At 43.1% G+C, this 14,893-nt stretch overlaps 1 protein-coding gene across 3 annotated transcripts in view; it reads right to left on the bottom strand.

The window, feature by feature from the left end:
• Positions 1 to 11,233: 11,233 nt before the first annotated feature.
• Dstyk (dual serine/threonine and tyrosine protein kinase) overlaps positions 11,234 to 14,893 on the bottom strand; it is a 44,437-nt gene continuing 40,777 nt past the window's right edge. For all 3 annotated transcript variants that reach the window (XM_035445591.1, XM_027417630.2, XM_027417631.2), the window contains one exon: positions 11,234 to 14,769. In XM_035445591.1, coding sequence (XP_035301482.1) covers positions 14,582 to 14,769 — 188 coding nt within the window. In that variant the 3' untranslated portion in view covers positions 11,234 to 14,581. The remainder of the gene's footprint in view (positions 14,770 to 14,893) is intronic.

Here is a 14,893-nt window from a genome sequence, read left to right on the forward strand (position 1 = left end):
GTCCACATTGATCCCCAATTTAAAAAAAAAGATTAAACGCTTTTGGAATAGATAAAATATAGTAGTTTTGAGATATAAAAATGTTGTCGTCGGTCAGAACTCCAAAAAAATTCAAGAATGTAAGGCTTTACTCTCCGGGACCATGTAGGCGAGCAAAACATTTCAGGCATATCGCTAACCCACTAATGCTTACTGGGTTGTGTGTTCCTTGAGTTGTTCCGGCGGCTGCCTGTGACTCCGCAACAAAGGTTCCGGGTGATTCTTTCTAAAGCAGGAAAGCGGGAAAGATCGGCCCCTAGTGCGGGAGTGTTGGAGCTCGGGCTGGCTTGGATCACTCTACGTGTGCGGTAGTTACCATGAGCTGACTTAATTTCGTGAAGATTATTTCAGATCTCTAAAAGTATGTCATACACCACGGAAAAGAGTACTTTTCCTATAGTTTAATGTGTACACAGCGTCGATTACAACACAGGATAAGAACTGTCAAGAGAGATGGACTGATTTCCCCAGTTGTCAGACTTAATGTTTACAGAGCAATCAGAGAAGACCAGCTGATGGTAAATAATGGGGATGGGATACAGGGTGTTTGTCCTACTGTAGATATGGTGGGCATTCGAAAAAAAAAGAAAGAATGGCAAAGGCCTACTGCTCTAAAAGGAGACAAGCTAGGTTCCCCTGTGTAGTTATTATGGCAGTAATCTAGAGGTCCTCCTAACTGACTCTACCCTTACCGGTATTTAATCCTCTGTGCCTTCGTTTCCCTGTGAGTAAAATGGGAATGATAATACTACTACTTACGCCGGGCGATGGTGGCTCACGCCTTTAATCCCAGCACTCTGAAGGCAGGGGCAGTCGGATCTCTGTGAGTTCGACGCCAGCCTGGTCTACAGAGTGATTTCCAGAATAGGCTCCAAAGCTACACAGAGAAACCCTGTCTCGAAAAACCAAAATAATAATAATAATAATAATAATAATAATAATAATAATACAGGATTGTGAGTATTGAATGGGTTAGCCTACAAGCGCCTAAAATAGCAGGTGACGGCAAATATTAGCCATTATTCACCAATTACCTTGTCCTAAATATGTCACTTTCTTGTAGCCATTAACCCAATAACAGTAATTGAGGCTCAGAGATATTAGACAATTTTCACTCCTTTACATATCCAATTTTCCCAAAATTCTACCCAATACTATACTACCAGGAATGGTCGATAGAAGTCTTTCAGCATTTCTCACAGTGACTTATTATCAAGTCTCCTCAGCTATAACCACTGGATAAGTGAAAAAAATAATTGTTTCATTTGTTTAGTAATAGCGATGAACTTTTCACATGTATACATTTTTATTTTTCTCTTCTGGAAACAGTTGTTTGGTGTCCATTGCCAGTTTTTTTAATGGGACACATTTTTTTTTTCTTGTTTTTTTTGAGACAGGGTTTCTCTGTGGCTTTGGAGGTTGTCCTGGAACTTGCTCTTGTAGACCAGGCTGGCCTTGAACTCACAAAGATCCAACTGCCTCTGCCTCCCAAGTGCTGGGATTAAAGGTGTGCACCACCACCGCCGGATGGGACACACATTTTATAAAGATTTTCCATGTCTAGCTTTCCCAAGCATCACCTGGTTCTTGCAGCTGCTTGATCTTTGGGACTTTCATCATCTTGAACCATTCATATTGCTTTGCTTTCTTGCTTGGAACCAACTAGACAATTACAGTCAGAATCCCAGTTAGCTAGAGTCGGCACTAACTTTATCCTCTCCTCTATCGATGGGTCAATTTTTCTCTCTTGAATAACTTTCCCTTAATACGATTTCAACTACAAAAAACCACCAGAGTCTCCTGGGGTCCTTTTTCCAGACCTATGGAATGAGGCTCCCCTTCTGTCCTGATGCCCATCTCTCCCTCCTGACTAAGGAGGAAGCACGTCTTTGCATCTCAGCTGTCCTGGGTACTTCACCTTGCTTGGTTAGCTGTTGACCTTGTCTGTGTGCTGGCCACTACTTCTTGGATGCCAGCCTTGTGGGTATTATGGACCTCAGACCTTGGCAGGGTCTTCGAATCGTTGATTAGACTGTGTCCTCTTTGTCTCACACTTCTGTGGACAGCGTGTAGTTTTCATCATAGCAGGGAACCAAGTCCTGTCACAACTACCAAGATGTAGCTGCTATCATCTCTGGTTATGTCACACCCAGCTCCTTCTCTGTGGAGTGGTCTGGGGTTGTCTCCTTTCTGGAATAGGTAGAGGGTTTTTAGAAGCCATTCTTACTTACAGTTTCATCTGTTGGAAGCTAGCTGCTTTGGAGATAAGAATATATGAAAGTGCAGCAGTAGCTTGCATGTGTTGGGGGAAGGGGTTCCATGGGAGTGGGAGCCAGCCAGCCTGCTGACAATGACCTCCTTTTTCTCAGAATCCCCGTCCTTCCTCTTATCTAGTCAGCTTGACTGACTCATACCTGGCTGCAAAGCCCTGTTTTGTACCTTCTTCAGTGTTCCTGCCGTCAGCACTTTAACCCTGACATTCCTTTTAACATTGACATTTGTTTTCACTGCAGCAAACCCCACGGCCTTGTGCATGCCAGACAGAGTGCTCTGTGTGCTCCAGTGTTGTCTGTAGAGTAGGTTTTTTTTATTTAATTTATTTACTCACTTATTGTGTGTGTTGGGGAGGGGTGTCCGTGGCACACCTGTGGAGGTCAGAGGACACTCTTAGGCAGAACTCTGTTTCTACTATGGGGTCTTAGGAGTTGAACTCAGATCATCTGACTTGGTGGCAGGTGCCTTTATACTCTGAGCCATCTCCCAGCACCCCTAATAGATTTTTAAATTAGAGTAGAATTGGATTCTCACTGCTGTTGTATAGCTGTTTCCTCTGGATTTTCCCTCTTAGAGGGAAAAGGTGATTCATAAGATTCAGCAAGCTTCCAGGCATGGAGGTGCACCCCTTTAATCCCAGCTCCCGGGAGAGGCAGGTAAATCTCTGAGTTTGAGGGCAGTCTAGTCTACCTAAGAAGTTCCAAGTCAGCCAAGGTTACACAGTAAGACATTGTATAAAAACAAACAAACAAAAAAATGGATCCAGAAGACTAAGGAAATATGTAAGGCTCAGAAACTCAGAAATGTACAAGCTCCCAAGGTTATACAAGCCATAAATTGTTGCTGAGGGGAGAGGAGACTTTTCAGTGGAGCTGGCTGCAAGTTGTATTTGGGTCTCTGGTGATGGGTGTTCTTTTGTTATCAGTTATGCCTAAGTAGGCTTCCTGGTGATTCAGTGTGGCCTTCAACTCACTGAGGCCTCTGTAAATATTCCCAACAAACTCGTTACTTCACCAAGCTGGACTTAAGTGAAATTGTTTTTCAGTCTCTGATCATTGCCATACCTTGGGTGCACATTTGTTCATGTCTCCCTAGGAAAAGACATGCTCTCCCTTCCTAAGGTCTATATAGTTTTGATAGCTCCCACCAAAGCCTCTGTCAAACCATTTCTTCTCCCCTTTCCTGAGAAAAGAAATTCCTGTCCTTTGAAAGCACTGCCACCAAGGGACACTACCCCCTCTTTCTCCTCCATGCTGGCATCTACAGTCTTTCTTCTGCCTGACTCCATCTTCCTTTTGCCCTGTTCCTGTCATCATCCTGGTGACCTCCACAACCTTGATTCTTGCCTTCTCTCCTCCAGTGACCTCTTTGATTGCACCCTATTGCACTCCAGTCTTTCATTTCCAGGGTCATAATTCTGTGACCACCAAAAGAGAAACAAACAAACAAAAGCCTGCACCACCTTTGAGATCTCAATTTCAAGTACCCCATTCTCAAAAATAGACATCCTGTTTTTGTAGCTCCCTTCCTCCAGTCTCCTAGTCAAATTTTCATTCTTACAAGATCTCTGTGACCTCCAGTCCATCTTTGTTTTCTTGCTCCTTTCATCTTTTCTCTGCTCATTTCACCAGACTTGGATTCCACAGACTTCTTCAATTCACATCCCAGCTCCAGTGTCTATTAATTGCACCATGCTGGTTGCTTACCCTATCCGTGGTGCTTAGGTCCCACTTGGTGAACTCTTGGGGAAAGATTAGGAGGTGTGGTGTTGTTGGAGTAGCTGTGTCCTTGTTGGAAGAGTTATGTCACTGGGAGTGGGCTTTGAGGTTTCAAAAGGCTCAGGAGCCAAGTCTCTCTTTCTCTGTCTGTGGATCAGGAAGTAAAGCTCTCAGCACCATGCCTGTCTGCTTCCTGCCATGATGGTCACGGACTAATAACCCTCTGAAACTGTAAGCAAGCCCCCAGTTAAATGCTTCCCTTTATGAGTTGCCTTGGTCATGTGTCTCTTTTCACAGCAATACAACAGCAACTAAGACATTATGTTTCTCTTTGTTTCCTCATCAGTAAAATGGATTGTAGTCAGGATTAAGTATGGAAACATTTATAATAGTATATGGTACTCAAGGCATGTGCCATTATCTAGATCCTTCACAATTTGAATTTTTTACATTTAGAAAGGATAACTGAGATGGTTTTTTGTTGGTTTTTGTCTTGGGTTTTTGTTGTTTGTTTGTTTGTTTGTTTTCAAGACAGGGTTTCTCAATAGCTTTGGGGCCTGTCCTGGAACTCATTCTGTAGACCAGACTGGCCTCAAACTCAGAGAGATCTGCCTGCCTCTGCCTCCTGAGTGCTGGGATTAAAGGTGTGAGCCACCATTGCCCAACTTTGTATTTATTGCATGATTATTTGGGTCTATGTTTTCCCCAGATGGTGCTATGATTTGGATGTATGTGTTTCTCCAAAATTCAGGTTGGAACTTAAACCCCAAGCTGACATATTAAGAGATAAGGCTTTTAGGATACTGTAGTTTGGATTGTGGGTGCTCCTCAAAGGTCCAGGTGTCAACAGCTTGGTCTCCAATAGGAAACTATTGAGAAGTGGTAGAATATCTAGAGATGGGGCCCTATGGGAGGCCTGCTCTTGAAAAGAATAGTGAGAGTCCCTCCTCATCTTCTCTTTGTTCACTAAGCCATGCAGTATGCGGTTTGCTTTGTTACATGCTCCAGCAATGACACACTGGCTCCCTTACCCACATCCGTGTCAACATATTTTATCATTTGTTATCTTGTTGATAGTCATTCTGACTGATTTTGAGAATCTCAGAGCAGTTTTAATTTGCATCAAACGCTTATTTAAATATTTATTGGCTATTCCCATCTCTACCTTTGAAAACTGTCTATTTAATTCATTAGCCTATTTATTGATGGGGTGGTTTAGGGGTTTAATTTGTGAGCTCTTCATACATTTTATATAATACTCCTGCTAGATGTATAGTGGACAAGGAACTCTAGGGATGCAGCTCTCAAGAGCCATCGCTCATGCTAGGGTGGCCTTTTTGGTGATGCAGCTGCTTTAGTTATCTGTGTTCCAGTGAACTTACTGGTTCACTAAGCCAGACTTGTCACGGGTGCCTCCGCTGGAGCATGTAGACAGTTGTTTGTGACCCCATGTGATAGATGTGTGGTTCTCCCTCCCCGACTGATGTTTGAATGTAGAGTTTCCTCCACCTTGTCCTTCATTCCCTGCACCCCCCCTTCTTCTTGGTCATATCTGTTAAAGATGCTGTTCCCCACTCGTTAGTGACATAATTATTTGCTGAGTCTTTGGGAATTTCACGTCAGGCACCCCCATCCCACTCACAACCCAGTCTCCCCATATCTGCCCCTCACTCCTAGAGCATCTTCCCCAAAAGAAGCCTCCACACACACCTTATTTCAAAACAAAACAAAACAAAAACCACCGGATCATCCATCTTCCTGCCTCTCCAACACTTCTTTATCCTTCCTAGTGGCATTGGATCTTCCCCATTCTTAATTTGAGTCATTGAGTGTTTCTGTTTTTTTTTTTTTTTCCAAAATCTCAATTTCCCTGTTTATCTTTTCATCAATTTTCTGTCTTTTCCATCCATTTTGCTAGCTTGCCTTTCAAGTCCCTGGATTGGTTTTCTTTATTCATCTGCTCATTTGTATTTTCTTTGAGGTCACTAATTAATTTTACAAGTAAATTTCTGAAATTTTTCTTTTTTAACTCTGGCTGACCTCAAACTCACCAAGTTCCACCTTTCTCTACCTTTTGAGTATTGGGATTAAATGAATGTACCACCATGCCTGGAAAAATTCTGAATTCTTGTTGGTTTTTGTTTGTTTGTTTTTAAAACAAACTCTGTGTAGCCCTGGATGACCTGGAACTCACTCTGTAAACCAGCCTGGCCTCAGATGCACAGAGATCCACCTGACTCTGCCTCCAGAGGGCTGGGATTAAAGATGTGCACCACACCACTGCCTGGCAGCACCTGAATTCTTTATTCAACACTTTTTTTTAAACCCAGTTCAGTGTCTTTTAGTTCATTAATTAAAGAATTTATAATTTGGGGAGGAATCATGGTGCTTTGCCTTTTTATGATTTTTGTTGTTGTTGTTTTTTCGAGACAGGGTTTCTCTGTGTAGCTTTGGAGCCTATCCTGGCACTTGCTCTGGAGACCAGGCTGGCCTCGAATTCACAGATATCCACCTGCCTCTGCCTCCCAAGTGCTGGGATTAAGGGCGTGCGCCACCAATGCCCGGCCGATTTTTTATTTATGTGTCTAATCTGTACTTTCTTTGTTTTTTAGATATATCTTCTGATATACTTGGGGACTCTTTTTAGTGAGCAAATTACTGGGGGGAGGGTGTCAATCCTCAGTACTATTTAAAGAAGAGAAAATAAATTGCTGTAACAGCAACATCAAACCACACAAGATACAGAAATGCACTTAAAATCAGTTTTGCAACTCAGTAATACCTCACCAATGGCCATAAAACAGAACATGGTAAAATTAATGTAGAGTGTACTACTAAGTTAAAAAGTACTTAGTGTTCATGTAGAAGTAGTAAATGAATGAGATAAAATAAAGGGGAAGGGAAAGGGAAAAAGAGAGGAGAAGAAGTGTTAAATAAAGGAAAAGCAGGGGCTGGAGAGATGGCTCCGTGGTTAAGAGCACTGGCTGTTATTCCAGAGGACCCTGGTTCAATTTCCAGCAACCACATGGCGGCTCACAACCATTCATAATGTCACTTTCAGGGGACCCAACACCCTTTTCTGACTTTTCTGACCTCCATGGGCACTGCATGCATGTGGTGCTCAGACCATACATGCAAGCAAAACACCCACACACATCATAAAATTTAAAAATTAAATCATTTTAAAAGACGGGAAGAACAAGAGGAGGGTGGTGGAAAGTATTATGAAGGGGACGAGAAAAGAGCAGGGAACTTTTAAAAGGAAGAAAAGATTTCCCAAGAAAGAGAAAATTTGTAACCAAAATTAGGTAAAAAGAAGTGGAATAAAAAATTAAAAGAGAAAGGTCTTAAAAGCAATAAAATAAAGCCAAAATACTAATAAAAGTATAGTAGACAGAAAAAGGAAAATTGTCAGAGGAAAAAAAATGAGAGGATTGCCAAGCAATGGGAAAAGTATGTAATTAAAGTTAGGTAAATGCAAAAAAAAAAAAAAAAAAAAAAGGGCTGGAGAGATGGCTCAGAGGTTAAGAGCACCGACTGCTCTTCCAGAGGTCCTGAGTTCAATTCCCAGCAACCACATGGTGGCTCCCAACCATCCGTTATGAGATCTGGTGCCCTCTGCTGATGTGCAGATATACATGAAAGAATGTTGTATACATAATAAATAAATAAAATCTTAAAAAAAAGTTAGGTAAATGCATGTAGGAAAATCAAAAACATACTTTCCTGATAAGAAGGGGTAAACACCCTCCCCCATAAAAGGAAAGAAAGTATTAAAAATGAGAGTGTTGGATTAGCTTCTTTCTGGCTGGGTCTTGAAAATTGAAGCCTGCCAGATCTGTGTATGGAGGAGCAATGGAGTACAGCTTGTGGACTCTGGTCTTCCTGGGATTTATGCTTGTGCCAAGTGTATATGGAACCTTTGAGCAATGTCCACCACTGCCGGCTGTAAGTCTGTAGTTCTTTGTGTGCTAGGGGCCTCTGCTGAACACACTTAGCTTTGCAATCTTCGGACCAGTAAGTTTTCTCACCTTCCAAACTCTCCAGATCATATGTGGCTAGTATTATAGTGGGGCATGTCTCCCTATTTCACTAGGATTAGCAGAATTAAGCTAACACTGAGCTCTGTACTGGTGGACCTCTCTCCATGCTTTCAGAGCCCTCAAAGCACTCATCACCCTGCTGAAGGGATGTAGCTATAGATACCAAGTGGTCTGTGGGAGTTTCAGTGTTCTCAAACTCTACAGAAAATGCCAAAGGATGATCCACCTACTGGACACTCCTGTTATTCTGAGTGAATGAGGTCTTCCACATACCCAGGCAAGGGCACCTTTCTTTATACACTTCACTGCTTGAGTCCCATGACAGTTGGACTTTTCAGCCGGCCAGTGCGCAGCCTTCCTGCTTTCCATAGCTGTTTCCCAGGGCCATCTCTTGCTCCGAGGCTATAGCAAGTTTAATTTAGGTACCATTACTTACAACTGTTCCTTTTCTCTGGCCATCGGGATAGCTCAGGTTTAAACAGTGGATTCTTCTTCAAGATAGTGTCCTGCCACAGCCCTCTGAATTAGGGGAGCTCTTCTCATTGCTGGCCCATCCCACTGAGAAGGCACTGCCTCAGCAGGCCCTGCCACTGGACTGTAGAACTCTGAAGGCTGAGGGCTTGTCCTGTCGGTAGGACTGCCAGCCCTTTCTCATCAGGACTCCCTTGATTTCCATGTCTCCTGCCCTTTCAGAGTAGGAGGTGTACCATGGCCTGTGTTCTTTTTGTGAATTTCTGCCACTCTTCCCTGGCCCCATCTCTTTGAAGTAGAGTCTGTTTTATCTTACCTTGCACAACACCTCACTTTTCATCTTTTTGAGACAGGGTCTCTCTGTGTGGCAGCCTGGCTGGCCTTGAACTCAGAGATCCGCCTGTCCCTGCGCCGCCGCCACCACCTGGCATCTTTGGCTCTTCTTTACCAGATGACACACATGTAGCTCCTAGAGGCCGGCCATTTTGTTTTATAACTAGGCGTTTGTTACAGCAGCCACTAGTACCATTTCATCTCTTTAAACATGCAGGGGCATGGCCTTTGTCCCTTTTTATCCTTCTGCTCTTCCATTATGGCAACACAGCACATCTCCATAGGCTGCAGCAACAAGGCTCCATCTATGAAGCAGAACTGCACCAAATTGGCCTGCACCTTGACCTGGGACTTTCAGTTCTCCAGAACTGTGAGAAACAAGTTTATTCTAATTATAAGTCATTCTATCTATAGTTTTTGTTATAGGAACAGATTAATAGCTAGTTTTATCGAATAGTTTTTCCCATTGACTTGAAATGTTACCTCTAGCATATACTAAGGAACAAGTTGTCCCTTGGGCTCTAAGAAACCTCAATCTGTACATGGGTACCCATTCTTTTATAAGAATCCATTTATAAGAATTGCTTGGTCATGGTATCTCTTCACAACAGTAGAACAGTGACTAAGACAGAAGTTGGTACCAGGAACTGGGGCATTGCTGTGACAGGCCTGACTGTGCTGTTTGTTGGAGGAATGCAGAAGACTTTGGGACTTTGGACTAGAAAAGAGGCTGAAGGCTTTAAGCCAGATTAATGGGCATCATAATAGGAGCATGGAAGACAGCGCTAAGGGTAATTTGAACTGTGGGGGACAGTTTCAGAGGAGAAGAATATTAGTAAGTGGCCTAGAGAACATTTCTGTCATATATTGGCAAATAATGTGTCTGTTTTGCCCTTGTCCTAAAACTGCCAGAGGCAAAACTGAAGAGTTTTGGATTAATGATGTTGGCAGAAAAGATTGCAAAACAGCCTAATCCTGACGGTATAGGGTGGTTATTAGTAATCACTCTTATGCACATCTATAATGAAAAGAAGCAAGATGGACTGAGAGAAATGCAAAATGTACAGTTTGAGGAGAAAAAGAGTACGAGGAAGTGTAATCAGAGCTAAGTTCAGTTCTTGTGGGAATGAAAACATTTAAAGAGAAGCCCAATGCTAAATGAAATAAAAGGGAGTGGTGACCTGAGGGCAAGACCCTACCCAGCTAAGTTTCCATTTTTTTTTTTTTTTTAGATTTTATTTATTATGTATACAACATTTTGCTTCCATGTATATCTGCACACCAGAAGAGGGCACCAGATCTCATAATGGATGGTTTGAGCCACCATGTGGTTGCTGGGAATTGAACTCAGGACCTCCAGAAGAGCAGTCAGTGCTCTTAACCTCTGAGCCATCTCTCCAGCCCCTAAGTTTCCATTTTGTGAAAGGGAATTAGAGAAAAGCTTAAGCTGATGCAAGGGGCTGGAGAAGTGGCTTAGAGGCTAAAAACACTGGCTGCTCTTCCAGGATCCTGAGTTCAGTTCCCATCAACGACATGGTGGCTCACAACCATTTATAATGGGATCTTGTGCCCTCTTCTGTGTGCAGGCATACATGCAGGCAAAATACTATACATAATAAGTAAATAAATCTTGAAAAAAAAAAGAAAGCCAATGCAAATGTAATTGAATAGGAGGCCAAGTTCCAGCCTCATCAAACACCAGAACTTGGCAGCTTCAGCCAGCCATGTGGTTCTGGATTTAGAGTCAAAGATATAAGAAAGGGATTATGGAATCTCCTTCCACAGCTAAGGAAAGCTGCTGAAGCCAGGTGTGTGTCAGGGTTGTCCCTGCATAGAGACCTAGAGAGGCCCACTATGTGAAACTGTGAGTGAAACCTAGATTGTGTTGGAGACCCTAAGATATTGGAGATGCCAGAGTTGTGGGATACCTGCCAAGGAAAGCTGCTAACAGGTAGTAGAACCAGCTCAAGAGAGAGAAGCATGTTCGGTCAACAAAGCTGAAGAGTTGGGAGTATTTCAGCAATCTTCCAAACTGGAAGGACAACAGGTCATGGAGGGAAGCAGGGCTTGGGAGCATCCTGTGACTGTGTGAAGGGACTTGAAGAAAAGATGCAACCAAATAGGTTACCCCGAAGCATAAATGTGGTCTTGATCATGCAGCACGCCTGGTCTCCACATCTTAACAGTTGATAGAGGACTCCATAGAACCCAGGCTGCCATTCAGATTACACTAAATGAAGACAAAGCCCAGGGCTGTGTCTTAAAAAAAAAATACACACAAGTAAAATGGTCCCACTGTAACAATGCCACCAAAAGAGCCACACCGCACAAGAAAGGAGGGCACAGAGGCTGAAATCTGTGTCAAAGTAATTTTTTGTTATTGCACTTTATTCTACACACTTAGTATGTTACACTTTTATATAATACTGTAATAAACATTAGTCTTTTAAAACAAATAAAAACATTACATAAAGACAAAAAATAAAAAAAAAACAAGCAAGCCATCTAGACCAAGTTTCTTGTCAACCCTCTCAGCTAACTGGCCTCCCCAATGTCAGATGTTTACACAATCTCCACCACCATGTCAATCACACTAGGTTCTAATAAAGCAGATGAAGTTAAAATAAAACTTTTAAGAGCACCAGTACCACTTCTCGGGGAGTTTGCAGTACCAGTGTCTTAAGACCACTCTCCTATCAACTAGCTCTATCCCACAAATCCCAACACTTAAGACTAAACCCTCATTTTCTTTTAAGGAAAATGTGGACTTATTGACCCAGCAAATGCACAATGCAAGTCCTGAACACTTAAAGCAGCACCTTGGAATGCACTTTCCAAGGCTGTTAATCCACCCCAACACAACACAGGCTTGGAAGGTCTCCCTGTAAGCGACATCAAACAAGCAGGGCATCTCTCCAGAGCAAGACCAGAGGGTGCCTCAGTTTCCCTAAGTGTGACTGTACTAACCCATCCCCTGGGCTTCTCAGTGCTAAACAAGACAACAACAACAACAAAAGTAAAGTGTCATTTAGTGCAGTTGTCACTTTACAGCCCCACTACCCCAGGCCACTCCTGTTAGGAAGAACATTCTCCAACCCCTTTGACCTTTTGTTTTGTTTTGGTACTAGACCCTGAACCCCAGGTCATATGCACACTAAGCACATTCTACCACTGGACTACACATACCCTGAGTGCTCTAACCTATCTATGACAGCTCAAGCGAAAATACAAAATGCACTTGGGGAACTGACGAGTGTCCAGAGTTCACCATTCTCTGGCTCTAGCTGTGTAGTAATGAGTCCTTTCCTTAGTTTCCTTGAGCTTTAGTGTTAACGTTTTGACCTAGTGGCTGCCTAGCCCTGTCCCTTAAAGTGGATGGAGTCAGAATTGACTCTCTTTGGTCTAGGAACAACCAGGGCAGTCCTTTCTGAGAGCAGAAAGACTGCTCAGTCATGAAGCCACTCAGCTGTGCTGCTGCTAGCTCAAGGGCACAGGTGAGCCATGCAGGGGCCAGACTGCCAGCATTTCTTCTGATTGCTCTGCAGGAAGGCCTGTCACTCCATTCCAAAACAAAATGAGTAAGCAGACTTTTGGCTCCTAAGAAGCAGCCAGGCGGTCACTTGTGGGCTAGAGTCACTGCCCTTATGTAAAATTTCTGAAGGATGGCACACAGTAAAGGTAACTAACTCTCTATGCCACCCTTCTGCTTCCCTCAGCCTAGAGGTAAATCTTCAAAACTTTGGCCCTGTTGAGCCCTGTCCTTCCTAAGTGCCACCACACTTCTCTGAGGACCTAGTGTCTTCACAAGTGACATACAATACAGTACATTTCATGGCATTTTATCACTGAAAGTAATAACAGATGCCAAAAAACAAAGAATTCAAAATTAGCTTACAATGTTATAAAGTAAAATACATACAAATTAGACACATGTCTTCACATACTCAGCCTGCTGAGCATTGAAATACCACCATCAAATACCCCCATGTAGCCTTTGGCTTGCTCGGACACTTTCAGGAATATCTTGGATGTTTTCAGATACTTTTTTATGAATGAACTACAAAACTACTCCTTATATCCTCACTTAGCATTAGCCTCTCCCTCCCACTGGACAGAAAAATGGGAGGAATCTTCTTTTTAAATATTAAAGATTGAAAAAAATTGAACCTGTAATCTGGCAGAAGACTGAAAATGGACTCTGGATGGGGAAAAAATCTAACCTCCCACGTATGAGTCTGAGGATGAGCTAAGACATGCTACAGATGTTAGTAATATGGTTTCCATAGTGGATCTACATCCTCTGTATTACAGTTAGAGTTCAAGACCAAGGGTAAATAGTCTCTCCACTACACAAGACTTCTTGAAGTTTCACACACAACAGACCTAACTAGTAGAGATGACTCGTTTCTTCTTTCTTGACACCTGGCTTACTGTACATCCTACTGTCTCCAGAGGACAACAAGTTAATGCTCAGGGCAGAGTAAGTATAGTTGAGTAGATACTAACATTCTAAGAGCGAAACTAAGCATTCTACCAAAATGAGGCCAGAGCCAACGAGCCCAAAGACACTGGGCCCTCACTTGTCAGATACAATCTGCATGTAGAGCATTGCATGGAATTTGGAAGAGCTGTGAGTACTTAGGAGACCATTATACCCAACTGCATCATCATCAGAGCTCATTAAATGTGAACTTTGAAAGCTTTATGAAGCTGGAGTGTGGCTCACGAGAGAGCACTTACCGGCAGCTCTGAGGCTGCAGACTGATGGAGTGATCCCTAGCACTGAAGAAGGAAATAGTGAGTTACAGAGTTAAAAGCTGGGCATGGTAGCACATGCCTGTAATCTCAGCACTTTGGCAGCTAGGCAGAAGGATGGGATTTTAAGGCCAGCCTGGGCTACATCCCATTTAAAAACAACAACAAAATTGTAGTCTGTTTTTGTCTGATCAGATGCTCAAGTCCAAGTACCATGCTACCTGGAGGATCCCCTCCTTTTTAAGGGAAAAGAAGAGTAGGAGGTGGGGAAAGACCCAAGAATCAAACAAATTCTGTTCTGGGTTAGCCTTGCCCTGCAGAAACCAGGGCTCCCTGGCCCTGGAAATGTAAACACTGGGTTGTGAGGGCAGACAGCTTCACACCCAGCTGCCTCCTGGGGCTTCTGACTTACAACCTGAGATCCTGGTTACAGAGAACAAGAACCAGACAACCACAAGGTATATTTGGCTGGGTTGTTTTGTTTTTTGACCTTACAATCATATGAACCTGAACTAAGGTCATGTTTTCTAAGTGCTCTCTACCTACCATTGGATAGAATTGAACTGATCCCAGCTAAAGCTGAAGTCATGAAAATGATAGTTTTATACCCTGCACTGCAGTGTCCCACTTGTTTTAGAAACATATACAGTGAATAGACAGTGGTAACAGTTGCCTCCTTTTCAGTTCTGAGGCCAGAACATCACATTCTTCAGCTTCTACACATCTGAGACAATCTTTTGCTAAAGAGATAGTGTGAGGCAGTATGAATACTACAACAGCCACTGAATTTTTCACTGTCCAGGAGCCATCTCTGCCCAGGAAGGTCTTGAGTTGCAAACAAGCACCAATTCCCTTGGGAGCTCCATTAATGAACAAATGACAAATTCTCCCCATGGCCAAAAGGTAAGAGGGAAGGAAGGAACAGAGTGAAAGAGAAAGGTTTTGTCTTCAAGTAGAATCGTCTAGTCCTCTGTTTGGTTGCTCAGAATTGCACTTGCAAAGCCGGTCCATAATGCCTTGGAGCATAGGCTGGACGATGCCCAGGAGAGGCCTCTTAGAGGGGTCACCATCCCAACATGCTTCCATCAACTGCCAGCACTCCTCATCAAACACAGGAAGACGTTCTGGACGGGTCCCTAGAGGAGAGCAAAGAAAAACAGCCAATCAAAGAGAGCTGGGAGGGCAACGAGCCTGGGTTTTCACTGCTAGACTATAACCTAACAGAAATAGTGAAAACCAACATTCTGGCTTAGAAAACCC

This window comes from Cricetulus griseus, chromosome 5 (genome assembly GCF_003668045.3).
Source record: "Cricetulus griseus strain 17A/GY chromosome 5, alternate assembly CriGri-PICRH-1.0, whole genome shotgun sequence".
NCBI lineage: Eukaryota > Metazoa > Chordata > Mammalia > Rodentia > Cricetidae > Cricetulus > Cricetulus griseus.